This window comes from Stegodyphus dumicola, chromosome 4 (genome assembly GCF_044657685.1).
Source record: "Stegodyphus dumicola isolate Sdum_Otavi_A_Nest chromosome 4, ASM4465768v1".
Classification (NCBI taxonomy): domain Eukaryota; kingdom Metazoa; phylum Arthropoda; class Arachnida; order Araneae; family Eresidae; genus Stegodyphus; species Stegodyphus dumicola.
The window spans coordinates 96048834-96063783 of record NC_140771.1 but is presented as its reverse complement, the minus strand read 5'-3'; the positions used below and the strand labels follow the sequence as shown (position 1 = coordinate 96063783).

General features: G+C 32.8%; 1 protein-coding gene across 1 annotated transcript in view; it reads right to left on the bottom strand.

The window, feature by feature from the left end:
• LOC118204800 (voltage-dependent calcium channel subunit alpha-2/delta-1-like) overlaps positions 1 to 14950 on the bottom strand; it is a 154392-nt gene that overhangs the window by 29151 nt on the left and 110291 nt on the right. The window contains exons 30-33 of the mRNA XM_085815242.1: positions 12889 to 12963; positions 12687 to 12757; positions 7001 to 7076; positions 6837 to 6895 (exon numbers count right to left, since the gene is read on the bottom strand). Of these exons, the coding sequence (XP_085671368.1) occupies positions 6837 to 6895; positions 7001 to 7076; positions 12687 to 12757; positions 12889 to 12963 (281 nt within the window). The remainder of the gene's footprint in view (positions 1 to 6836; positions 6896 to 7000; positions 7077 to 12686; positions 12758 to 12888; positions 12964 to 14950) is intronic.

Genomic DNA, 14950 nt, shown 5'->3' with positions numbered 1-14950 from the left:
TTTAGCAAACAGTAATCATTTAATAATTGAAAGAAAATAATGCTTCCTAATTTTTGATATTTTGGGCTCAAGTTCACTTTGTTTGCTGCACCAGTATTCTGTTACAATGTTTTAAAAGTAGTTTTTAATGCAAATTTTATTGCATGGCATGTGTTATAACTGTAACTGTATCTATTATTATCATTAATCATAACTGTAATCTAGAATAGAAGAGTAGCAATGTTGAATAAATGATGTTTGTGTACATCTTATAATCATCATTGAGCACTTATCCAACATATAAAAACAATACATGGCGTAGTGAGCCATAGTGTCACTTGTGAACAACAGTAAAGACATTCTAAACTAAAACATCATGGGAAAATCATTGGTTTACAGTGAAATGGAAACTTCCCTGCTGGTAAGTGCGTTGTTTATTTTTATTTGAAGTGGCTAAAAATACATACATATAAATTATTTAAAGTCTTAAATTAAATATGGATTTATTAAAGCCACCAAGTAATCTACATTTCGAAGGTAATTTAAGCGAAAATTGGAAGAAGTGGAAACAAAAATTCCAAATTTATATGTTAGCCTCTGGTGGTATTACTAAATCAACTGAAATTAAAGTAGCTATTTTATTGCATATTATTGTCGAAGAGGCAGTTAAAAAGTTTAATACTTTTAATTTAAGTGAAGAAGATAAGAAGGATGTTGAGAAAGTAATCAAAAGCTTTGAAAAATTATGAAAGCAAACAAAAGTGTTGATAGACATATATTTTTCTGTCGAACACAATATCTAGGTCAATCGCTTGATGATTTTTTAACAGATTTAAAGAAATTAAGTAGTAACTATAGATTTGCAGAACTAAAAGATAGTTTAATAAGAGATAGAATGGTAAGTGGCAATCTAAATAAAAATCTTAAAGCTAGGTTATTAAAGGAAGATCAGTTAACATTTAAGAAATGTATTAAAATGTGTAAGGCTTCTGAATTAGCAGAACTTCAGCTGAAAACTTTAACTGAAGAAAATAAAACAGAACTGATAAAACGGAATAAAATTACACCTTCAGAGGAAAAACGTCAGTCTTGTAAGAAAAAACATCATGTAAAACAAAAGCAACAATGTACTAAATCATTTTCAAACTATCCAGGGAATGCATATAATAATCCAAAAACCATCTAGAAAATGTGGAACTTTTCATAAGTTATACAACTGTCCTGCTTATAATAAGATTTGCTTGTACTGTAAAAAGAAAAATCACTTTCCTAAAATGTGCACTTATAAAAATGTTTATGTTGTACAGAATAATTTAGAGTATGGGTTGCATTATAATGATAATGAATATATTTTAGGGTCAGTAGACGATACAAATTCCATTTTCTAAAATTAGAACATAATGGTTTGAAAGACAAAGTAAATACAAATATTTATTTGTTAAGTTGGATACTGGTGCTCAGTGTAATGTGTCACCATTGCCTAAATTTAAACAATTAAATTTAAGAGATAAACATTTGACTAAATCAAAAGTCACTTTAAATAATTACAATGGTACTAGAATTGATGTAGTTGGAAAATGTAAATTATTATGTGAAACATCGAAAGAAGACAAGGACGAAGTAGAATTTCAAGTTGTAGCATGTGATAAAACTGTTCCAGTTATTTAGGTTTACCTACATTGCAAAAATTAAGCCTAATACAAAGGATTTGTACAGTAAATCCTGATTCCAATGAAAAGTTACCAGAATCTTTAAAAGAATATCAAGATTTGTTTAAAGAACTGGGAATTTAACTGGATATACATATCATATTAAATTAAAACCAGGAGCTGTTGGTAAAATAGAACCCTGTAGGAAAATTCCACTTAGCTTATTAAGTCCATTAAAAAAGGAATTAGCAAGAATGGAAAAAGATGGTATATTATAAAGAAAGTTAACTAACCAACAGAATTCATGAACTCATTAGTGGTAGTAAGGAAAAAGGATGGTAATTTAAGAGTGTGTTTAGATCCTCAGCACCTTAATGAAAATATACTGAGAGAACATTATCACATACCAACCTTTGAAGAAACTTCAACTCAAATGACAAATGTGTAGGTATTTAGTATCTTAGATACAAACAAAGCATTTTGGCAAATTAAACTGTCAGATTCCAGCTGTGAATTTACTACATCAAGGTTGCCATGCGGACTGAGCTCATCACCAGAAGTTTTTCTGAAATTTTTAGTGATTTAGAAAGAGTTCAAATATATATAGATGACTTACTAGTTTGGGGAAAAGGTAAAAAAGAACATGATTGAAGATTAAAGACGTTGTTGGACAAAGCCATAGAAAAGAATGTTAAATTTAATTTAAATCATTGTAAATTTGGGCTAAATGAAGTGAAATATATAAGGTACATATTTTCTAAAGATGGAGACAAAATTAAGGCTATTTTAGATATAAAAACCACCAAAAAATGTCAAAGAATTAGAAACTTTCATAGGAATGATTACATATGCTTCTAGATTTATATCTAACGTATCAGAATTGACATCCATGTTTAAGAGATTTGTCGTTTGTTATCTGGAACTGGAATGCAACACATGAAAAAAAAAAAAAAAAAAAAAAAAAAAAAACATTTAGAAGCCTAAAGGATGTCTTAGTAAATAAACCAGTTTACATTATTATGATAGAAGTATGCTAGTAGTTTTATCTGCAGACGCATCTCAAGAAGGACTAGGAGCAGTCTTACTGAAGAATAATTTACCAGTAGCATATGCATCTAAGGCATTAACAGATACACAGAAGAATTATGCTCAATATGAAAAGGAAACTTTAGCTATTGTATTTGCATGTGAGAAATTTCACCAGTATATATTCGGAAAATATATTACAGTGGAAAGTGACCATAAACTGTTGGAATCAATTTTAAAAAGGCCATTAAATAAATGCCCAATAAGATTACAAAGAATGCATATAAGATTACTGTATCAGTTTAAGAAAAAATATAAACAAGGAAAAGAACTTTTTATAGTGGATGCATTATCAAGATCATTTGATAAAGGATCTGATTTCTTTGAAGGAGACATAGAAGCTCATGTTGGATTGGTTGTAGAATGTATACTAATATCTAAAGACAAAATGGAAAATTTTCAACTGGAAACAGAAAACGATCAAGAATTACAAGTTTAAGAAAATTAATTAAAACTGGATGGCCAGATGAAAAATGTATGGTTTTAGAACTGGCAAAACCATATTTTAACTTCAGAGAAGAACTATCAGAAGCAAATGGATTAATATTTAAAAATTCCTGTGTTGCTGCACCAAGAAGTTTACGAAAAGATATGTTAAGCAGAATTCATCATTATGGTCATTTAGAAGTAGTAAAATGCAAGAACAAAGCAAGCGAAATACACTGCTTACGCTGCATGACATTGAAAATGCAACACCAAGAAGGAGTGGTCAGAAAGTGATGAAATTTGGAAAAACGACAGAGACAGCATGCAGCAATAAGTGATCTTTATTTCAAAAAGATAGTCAGAATACAGGGTGAGAACGGCGTCAGCTCAGTAGGATGTAGGACCACCGCAGACAACGATGCACGAAGAAGAGTGCGGATGGTGTCCTGAGGGAAGGTTCTCCATTCTCTTTCAACCATTTGCCACAGTTCGTCTTCTGAACGAGGCAGGGGCAGAGTATGCAAACGGCATCCAATCACACCCCACACATGTTCGATTGGTGACAGGTCAAGAGAGTACGGTGGCCAGGTAAGCATCTGTATACCTTGCAGAGCATGTTGGCAGATGCGAGCACTGTAAGGTCAGGCGCTATCCTGCTGAAAAATGGCATCATGCAGCCTCTGAAGGTAGGCGATTGCCACCTGCCGCAGTACATTATCCAAGTGTCGTTGGGCCGTCATAGTGCCCTGAATACGAATTAGAGGTGACCTGGAATCGTAGGCAATAGCGCTACAAACCATTATGCCACGCTGTCGCGCGGTGGGGCGTTCCACAGTTACTGCTGGAATAGATCTGTCTCCACGTCGGCGCCACACACGTATGCGGCGACTGTCACTGGATAAACAGAAGCGTGACTCATCTGAGAACACGACGTTTCGCCTTTCTGTCATCCATATCGCTCCAGTCCGGCACCCTTCTAAATGGTGGGGTCTATGCTGTGGATCAATGGCAGTCTTCTTAATGGACGCCATGAGTGCAAGCCACGTTCAACAAATCGATGGGAAATGGTTCTGGTCGACACGGGAACATCCAGAGTATCTTGCGCATGCTGCAGAATCGCGGTACAAGTGACTTGAGGGACAGCCATAGCTTGGCGGCGGATGCTTAGATCCACACGTGCTGACGTCACTCTGGCTGCACCTTACCCCTCCTTCTTCCCACATTTCCTTGCTCCAACCATGTTCGTCATAGCCGATGCACCGTGCTCGCATCCATGTGGGTATTAGCTGCAATTTGACATAAGGACCAACCCGGCCTTCTCAGTCCGTTCACCATACCCCTCGTAAAATCGTCTATCTGCTGGAAGTGACTTTGTTGACGACGGCCTGGTATTCTCTCCTATAACACGTATCCTCCGGAACTAAAACCAACTTTCTTCGATAATTCGTCTGGCAGAAATAATGACACGAATATTGCCCATTCTGCACGTTCCTTCCCTTATATGTTACTTCACGTGCGTCAGCGAGCTGCGCATTTCACATCATTCGCATAATTCAGCGACGTGCATTTATTCTAAAATTTGCATAAATTTCTGACCACTCCTTCTTGGTGTTGCATTTTCAATGTCGAGCAGTGTATATTGGCGAGGAATGTCAAAAGAAATTGAAGATTTGGTAGTGAATTTTCTAACATGTTTAAGTTTACAAAAGCTAATACTAAAGAACCAATCATATCTAAAGAAATACCTAATGGTACATGGGAAGTATTGGGAACAGATCTCTTTTACTTTCAAGGAAAGGATTATCTAATAGTTATAGATTATTTTAGCAAATATGTTGAAATTGGACATTTGGAAGATTTGTCATGTTTAGCAGTGATAAAGCAATTGAAATTAATTTTTGCAAGATATGGTATTCCAAAAATAGTATATTCAGATAATGGTTCCCATTATAGTTGCAGGAAGTTTAAAGAATTGGCAAGAAGATGGAATTTTGAAACCAGAACTTCAAGTCAAAATTACCCACAATCTAATGGAATGGTTGAAAGACATATTCAAACTGTCAAGCAAGTGTTATAAAAAGCTGTAATTGAAAACAAGGATCCATATTTAGTATTACTGGAATATTCCAACTCTCCTATTTCAGATGAAAGTAAGCCATCTTTAGAATTGATGTTTGGAAGAAAAGTAAATGGATTGATGCCTATAAAAGAGAATTTCATCCAAACTAAACAATATGAAACCATAACAACATTTACTGAAGAGACAAACTTTACAAAAAGCTATTATGATAGGAATGCAAAACCATTAAAACTACTGAAGGTAGGAGATCATGTGCACATAAAAGAGAAAGGGAAAAAACTAAATTAAATAGGTAAAATTATACAAGAAACAGAAAGACCATGTTCATACAGGATTATAGGAACAGATGGAAGAATTGTAGAAAGGAACAGAAGACAATTCTTAAAGGAACTGATCAGAAAGAGTTTGCAATACAAAACAACTATGAAAATGAAAGTCATGAGAATGAAGTTAATGATGAACCTGAGATATCTGAGCAGGAGCACTTCAAATTTAGATGTACCTGTAAGTTCTTCAAAAGCTAATAAAAGTGTTGTGCCACCAAATACTGAAAGAGTTATTGTATCACTAAATTTTTCAAATGGACATAACTACGTTACTCGATCTGGTAGGACTGCTAAAAAATCTCATTATTTAAAAGAATATGAATAATTTTATTTTTATTATTATTTCTGTTAAAAAAGGAGATGTTATATATGTAACTGTAACTATCTATTATTATTATTATTATTAATCATAACTGTAATATAGAATAGTAGAAAGCAATGTACAATAAACGATATTTGTGTAAATCTTGAAATCATCATTGAGTACTTATCCAACTACAGCATGACACTAAATTCTAAAACAAGAAGTTCAAAATACCGGTCTTTGCATTTTTAAAAAAAAAAAGTAATATGCACACTTTTACTGCATTTTAATTTCTAGTAGATAATTTCTGTAACGTTTTGTGCATTCTAAATTTCAGCAAAGAAATGAAGAAGCAACAAAGCAGCATAAGAAATTAGAAAATCATGCAAGTTGCTCTCTTTCAATGGATCTAGCAAGCATTATCTGAACTAAGTAATTTTCAGGATAAGCAAACATAAGTTTAAAAGACACAAAATGTCCTATATTATAATATAATAAAAAGAAATTTAATCTTTAGTTAAACATTCATTAGTAAAATTCTAAATGTGAAAATGATTTTGAATAAAAATTAGCGCAAAGAAGACATTGGGATGATATGTTGAAGCTTTGGAATCACATGTCAGTATATTTCTGATTTCCTCACCAATTTTCTAGAGACCGAGCAAGGATTTTTTTCAAGAATTTCACAATTTAGCACTTAAAATGCAGCTGGAGCCAAATTCCCCCTTTTCTAAATGAAGATGAACAGTACCGGATAAAATGCATAGTGAAAAAACACTCAAGAAACAGTAGCATGTAAACTATAAATTTGCCTTAAAAAAAATCAGAGCCAACTGAAAACTAACTATTGAAAGAAAGAAAAAGAAAAATGAGAGAATGTCAGTTTATTCACTTGAGAAATTGGAACCTCATAAATTGACCCCTAAATGTACATTTTTTCTTTTTTGCCATCATTTGTTAAACAGTTATAAAAATTTATAACTTACCAAGCAGCAATATCAAATAACCATCCAAAGTTAAAAGCAGATAATGTAGAATGTAATGGCTAGGACAAAAAAGCATTATATAAAAATTGTATTACCAATGAAGGAAACACAATTTAAAATTTTAAAAAAATCTTAAAATTACATATTTATCTAAATATACATACAAAAGTAGTAACTCGGAATCCAGCATTGGTTTTAACTTCATTTCTGCATTGCCTTTCAGAAGTGTAATCTTCATTCCTATGGAAAAAAATATTTCCATACTAGTAAATGAAGTCAATAATGTCTTTCAAGTTGAATGCTTGATAGAGAGATAAATAGAAAAACTGAAAACGGATCTAAATCTTCTAAATTATATGATTTTTTAAATTAACTTGTTTATACTGATATGATGCAAACAACACAATCATTCAAAAGTCAATGCAATTCTATCATCATTAAAGAATTTTACAGACTAATACACAAGTAAGACTGAAATTCATGTAAGAGGCAAGTAACATGTAACAAGTAATATGTAAAGATTACCGTATTTCCTGGTGCATAAGATGCACCCCATTTCTTATACACATTTTTGAAGGATAAAACTTTATTACTCATTATTATAATTCTGCAAAGTTCTTATGATTTTCTTAGTTGGGAGTGGCCCAAAATGCCTCCCTGCAGCCGTTTCCATGTTCTTTAGCATATGCTATGTGATAGCAATGCTGACGTTGTTTTTGAGCCATAACTTGCCAACAAATTTAAGAAAATTTAACAGTAGAAATTTCACAAACTTAAAAGACGTTCACAAAAACTGGAAAGTTTAAACAAACTGTGATCGTCGATGACAGAGCATGCACATTCACTAAGCTCTACATAACTGTAATATTCATACACTCCTCAAGGGAACAAGAAAAAAATCACATAACTCCAAATAGAGGAAATTTCCAGAAATGAATGTAACCAAAAACTGAGTATCCACATATAAGACGCACCCCGTTTTTCAGACCTATTTTCAAAGAAAAAAAGGTGCATCTTATACGTCGGCAAATACGGTAATAATTAAAAAAACTTATTTCCTTTTTCCACAAATGTAATACATCTTTAGTGGAAAGATTATATTAGGTCAGCATTTTTTCACTATGTAGGGTTACAGTTAGAATCTGATGACACAAAAAGCCAGAAACATTAATGTAACTACAAATATTCTACAATGCACTATTTATCAGAAATGTTCACATATGATACAAAGTAAATTATACATTTTTTTGACAGAAAATACAAAATTATAGAATAAATAATAAACTTCATTAATTTTTTCATTTATTGGAAACCCAAGAGTGTACTTCTTTATGTACCACAAAATTCACTATAATTTCCTTAAAAAAGCAAATTCAGATACTAACAAAGCAATTAAATACAACGGCATTACAAAATGTATGAATAAAAGAATTAAAAATATAAAAACTTGAAAACAAAAACTACATATTATAAATAAATTTCTGAAAGTCAGAATATGTTTCTTAAGTTTTAAAAATTCAGAAGGGATAGGTAATAAAGATATAGCAGGTCTTTTTTCAGTACAGTGGTCTCAAACTGGCAGTCCCCAAGGCAATTTATGCAGCCCCCTCAACACATTTAAGTTAATCATGTTTTAATACAGTGCTTACAGATTTCGATACAGCACAAATTCATTGTACAATGGATAGCAATATAGTGCTTATTAAGAAAATACAGAAGTACTAGAAAACATTTCAGCAGTTATTACATTTCAACAGAGTTTGAAGCTGGCACACAGTCAAAAGTATATATGCAACACTCACATCAGTGCTCTGACTGACCAATAACAGAGGTTAAGAAAAAAAGGACATTAATCATCACATCTTCAAAAATGACAATTTAAAATTTAAACAGCATTAGAGATACATGGATTTTGTTTATATCAGTGCGTGCTATTGCAAGAAAAAACTGAATAGATTTGCAATGTCAGGCTGCATGACTGGGCTAAAGAAGGGCATTAGTACAATACATTTATTCACCAGCCAACAGTAGGTAGAACTTTTATATTCAAGTGTGCCCATTTCAAACGCCCCCAATGAGTTGATACATTTACTTTCCTTAGGTAAGTAACTAGTTGGTAAGCTGTATGTACAGGTACACAATTCACATTGCTGAAGATAAATTAATGTATAGCCAGTAAAACCTATTATTTGTACTTATTGTTAGATCTATGTACGTATACCAATAACAATCATATGAAATTATGCAAAACTTTTGAGGGTTGCTTTTACATGAAAAATGATCATGCTCAATTAAGTTGTAAATAAGAATATAATTGTGATTTTCAATAAGCAATTAAACTGTATGAGATGTCTTTAACATAGGGTACAATGAAAGTGACAGAAGAAGGCTGTGTTTTTCAAGATAAATAACAAATTACATACTTTTGTTGTGTTGTGTGAAACAAAACTGTATAATTTATTTGTATTAAGAGAATATCAGTTGCAAAAGAATATAACTTATGTTCTTATTATGAAACTAATCATAAAGTAAAATTTGAAATGTTGGAAGGTAAACTGAGAGAAGAAAAATTACACTTTTTAAAAATGCTTTCATGGAAGCAAATAAATCCAGTGCAGCAACAGTTCAAGCAAGTTTTGCTTTTGTGCACATCACTGCAAAAAGATAAAACCATTTAGTGACGGTGAATTTGTTAAAGTTTGTTTGATTAAATCTGCTGAAGTTCTTTGTTCTGAGAAAAAACAATTATTTAAATATCCTAGTTTCTCAGCCAACATAGTAAGCAGAACATATTAATTAAATTGTGAAATTGTGAGTCATGTGTGATGCCAGTTAAATGAAAAAGTCATAGCTTGCATTCCGAATAGCAGTTGACGACAGCACCGTCATCATAGATATAGCACAGTTTACCATTTTTGAACAAGGTGTTACTGATGAACTTGAAGTTGCTGAGGAATTACTGGAAATAATTCACATTACAGGAAAAACTATTCCTCATAGAAAATTTTTTCTAAAATACAATACAGTATGAAGTCTGAAATCCGGACATCCATTATCCGGAATGATCTAAAATCCGGACCTCAAAACCACCAGCATTTTTTCGTAGGACTTTACGCATAGGCATTTGATTCCCTCCGCGCATAATAAAACATCTGGAGAGTCCCGATTCTTAATTTCACTTTAACACTAAATAAAATACCTTGTTAGTGAATAAACAATCATTTTAGCATAAATTCACACTATCAGTAATTTGGTTCCATTGCTGCATATCTGCTTGGCACACATCTCAAACAGAAACATTTTGCATAGATACATCGTTGATCTGAAGCCAACATGGCGAATCATAATTTATTATACTTTCCTTTCATCACCGCATGTTTATCAACACATGACAACTTGAGTAATGACTCATGTAGCAATGCCTAAACAAATTTTTTATGTTAGTAACTGAATAACAAAGGATTATGTTGACATTATGCTTGGCGATGATTACAGATTTAAGTTAAATTTGCTAAACACTGTTGACGAGGAAAAATTTAACAAAAATTTCTTTCCATATGCTAAAAATAGATTTTATTGATGATACTCATAGACCAAAGATTACATTTAGGGCTCTTTGAATTAAGAATAACTGATTTGTTATTTACATAAATCCAGACCCAGCGCTAGGGCTCATAAGGCAGCACCAGGTCGCAGAATTTAGGACCAACAGAGACTGCATCAGGCAGTAAAATATCTAGTGCCAGCCATCAATATGGCTTAAATATATGTGGGAATTTATTTATTCAGAACTCTAATAAGCATGTGCAAAAAATAGACATAAGTATAATAAGTAACTAAAATAATACAATTCAAGCTTAATTGCCTTTGTGCATGATTGAAGCAAGATAAAATTTAATGGAACAACTTGTTGTTAGTCACCAAGCTCATGATGAATAGCCAAATATGTATAATGAACGATAGGCAAATCTGAAGATGATAGCCATAAATTTTAAAGGTTTTCGGATATCGCAAAACAAAGAGAAATTTTCCAATTAACGGATTTTGTAAAAAAATGTGGAGAAGCGGTAATAAATGAAGATGATACGAGGGCAATCCCCAAAAAAAAGGTCTCCTATATTTTTAGATATACAAAGAACCGTTTATTTTCTATAATTGCTACATCACTTTAAAGATTGAAGAATGCTTTATTTTCCAACATAATTGCCATTTCGGTCAATGCATTTTTGTAGACGTTGTGGCAGTTTTACAATGCCCATGTCATATCAGCTTGCCGCCGTGCCCTTCAGGAAGCATCAATCGAGTCCAAGAAGACTTTTCATCTCCATAGCTGCGAAGAATCAAACCGTTGCCATTTGTGGTCTTCGGTCAGCATACGCAGCACCCATCTTGCACACACCTTCCAATATTGCAACTTTTCCGTTAAAATCCTGTGGATGGTGCTTCTGGAAACCTCAGGAACCAAAATGCAGAGAGCTTCCAGAGCGATCCTCCGATCTTTACGCATGAGTTCCACAACTTTCGCGATTGTCTCGTCGGCAATTGATGGCCTCCTGCTCCTTTCTTCGTCATGAACTTTAGTACGACCGGCTGTAAACTCTCTACACCACTTGCGAACGTTTTTGACATCCATGCACGACTGTCCATACACTTCCGTCAATAGGCGGTGAATTTCAACTGGTTTAACGCATTTTGCGTTAAAAAATCGAATAACTGCGCGCACTTCGCACTTGGCGGCAACGTTTATCTGGAGCTTCATTTCGAATGGCTGCCAAGCCAAGACTGAGCATCCGAGCGAAGCGCCTGCGTGCTTATGTGGTAGCGGAGAAGGCACCACTCACAACAGTGTTGCCAACAACCGTATTAAAACTTTCTGTACGTCCCCAAAAAATAGGAGACCTTTTTTGGGGGATTGCCCTCATATAAAAGAAGCTTTTGATTGTGATGACAATGCTTTTCAATCATAATCAATTAATAAATGGCGAAATCTGTACTATGGTTCTAGATCCAGAAAATAACACTACCGATAGTGAAGAAAGTGTTAGAGAAGTAACTGAAAACGAAAAAATTTCAATTGACAAGTTAGTCAGAATTCTCGACACAGCAGTTACAGGACTTCAACAATATAACTAAACAAGAGATTATGTCTGTTTACAGAATTAAAGAGAAAGTATACGACAAGAAAAAACCAAGCAATTTAAACAACTTACATTGAAAGAAATGTTTAGTAAGGTAAATAAATATTAAGCTTTTTTTTTTTGTAAATTTTGATACCCTTTAGATAATAAATACTTCATTATTTCTTAAATCACGATTTCATATTTTTAATTTTATAATTTCTACATGCCATCTTACTAGATTTAAACTGATGATCTAATATCCGAAAAAATCCCAAACCCGGAATCAACAAAGTCCTGCCGAGTCCAGATTTCGGACTTTGTACTGTATTATCTTTGTTGTTGCAAAGTTTAGTTTCTCTAGATCGGCAACTAGAAAAAAGCTAAAGAGTTAGCTTTGATGTTGTAACCCTAATGTCTTCTTTCATTACTGTGAATTAAAATATGCTTAATCAATTCTGGAATTATCATTAAAGTTATTAAATTATTGCTCTTATTGACTCAGCATAGTGTCCACAACAAGTCTAAAATTAAAAAACATAGAATTTTGAGCTATTTGAAAAGATTAACAGTAAAATACATCTAATTTTTACTACATCTGGAAGATTTTAACAAAGTTCAGACATATAAAATTGTTAAACACAACTTCAAATTAAATAACTCACTTGATGAAATCTCAGAAGTAAAACCAAAGCACCATCTAATTCAATTAGATTAATGCAATCATTCTTACCTCACAAAAATTTTTCTTTCAGATAATTCAGACATTATTTGAGGATCGGCAGCTCCAAGAAACTTCCCCAACTAGAAAATATTCACATCAATTACATTTAAAAGTGACATATTTAATCATAAAGGAAAAATTACGAAACCAGTCAATCCATACAAGAAAAATAGCCACAGAAAACATTTATTTTTTTAAGGCATATACTAACCACATTCCAAAGATCATCCTGGTTAGTAGAAATTATAAAACCACCATCATCTATAAGGTAGCAAACGATATAATCCTGAAAATAAACCAAATTCAAGTTTTCCTGTTAAACACTAAAACATTATTAAAACCAGAAACATTTACACATCTAAATAGTAAAAAAAGATATACTATATTTTATTTGTCGAATAAAAGCAAAATAAATCAGAATTAACTCCTATCTTGCTGAAATGTTAGCTTGAATACCACATTCTATGCAAAAATACTTATTTGAGTAAATAAAAGACATGCACATTATTTCTGTCAAATATCTTGTGCACATCAAATAATGGGGGAGAACATAATGTTTTTAATTTCACACACATTTTATTTCTTTCGCTAGATGCGACATAGTGTAAAAAAATATGCTATTTGCTTTAAAGTTTTTACACCTGAACTTATCTTTCCAACCTTTTTAGGCAAATTAGTCAAAGGAACCACATGCAGAATCTATTGTGATATTATGGCTGCCATACAGTATGATCAAATGGATAAATTTAACTATTATTTTTATAATTTTGTTCTTACCATAGCTTTTGTTTGAATCTATGGTACTTGTGTTTTAACCAGTTGTTAGCAATATGGTACTAAGAATCTACTGCTGCGGTTTAACAATGAAATGTATTTTCATGACAGTTTATTGATGAAACGGGTTTTTCAATTTCCAGCAGATATTACTTGACAGTTGCATCAGATAGATGTTATTCTCAACAGCTTGTTTTTATATGAAATTTACTGAAGAAGAAGGCATGTGAATTTCCTGGAACCAGCTCCCAATAGAACGATGTGCACCTATCTCTTCTCGTGGGAATCCAGGTGCATGATTCACCGTTTGAAGCTCCAGATAAAGAAAGGAAAGTTGTTTATTTAGTTTCGGCTTTGATATTGGATGGAAAAAAAAAAATGCACTAAAGAATACTAAGAAAATTAAGCACTAAATGCCAAAAAATAAGTGCTTTAGAGAAAACGTAAGCACCTATAAGGGATTTATAATTTATTTCAAATATAAGGACTTATAAGCACTTGTAAGGACATCTACGCAACCTGAATTAGACATGTCGGGAAAGGCCATATATTGGCAGATCCTCCCCTCATAACCTTTCAACTTAATTTAATGTTGGAATCCTACTGCTAAGCAAGCACATGAAAAATTAAAACTGCTAGAACTGTTGTGGCTGCATTACAGAGCAAAATTTAGGGGAGACAAAATTTTTAGAATTTATCGAAGCACAAAACAACAAATCTAAGGAATGGCAAAATCTTTAAAATATTTAAGGAAGGCATTGGGATGCGAGATGTCTAACGTCAGCCCTGGCTAAGCCCTAAGCATATGTACAAATTTATTTATTCTGGACTCTGTTAAGTCTTAAGCATGTGAGGAAAATAGGCATAAGTATAACAAATAACTAAACTAAAAAAATTCAGGTTTATCTTCATCAGCATGTGATGGAAGCAAGACAAAATTTAGCGGAACAACATGTCTTTAATTAAGACACAATAACACGCCGAATAAATACTAATTCAGAAGTCAAACAACAAAAATCAGCGTTAATTTACAAGATTTTCACAGGACTAGTTTCGATGGTTTTACCGAACCATCATCTTCAGCTGCAAAACCGCAAATGAACAAGATAGGAAATAATGTTTAGATAAGATAAGAAAGCCTGGACAAGAATAAGCAAGTGGCGCCATCTGTTGGCGAAACCAGAACTAAAACATAATTTCTCTAAAAGCCGAAGGCAAATTTGGATTGGAATTAGGATCGTTAACTAGAACAGAAAGATTTTTATGAATGTGAAATGCCTCTAGAAAATCCAGTTCTCCAATGGAAGATGTTTTTTGAATAATTTTGGCAGCAGAAAAATTGAAAGTGTGATTTTCGGACCAACAATGTTGAGCAACAGAAGACTTCTGTGTTTCCTTTTTTCTAACATATGCCTCATGTTCTTTGACGCGAAATTTTAAGGCTCTCTTAGTTTGGCCAATGTAAATTAAATCGCACTGGCAAGGAATCCTATAAATAC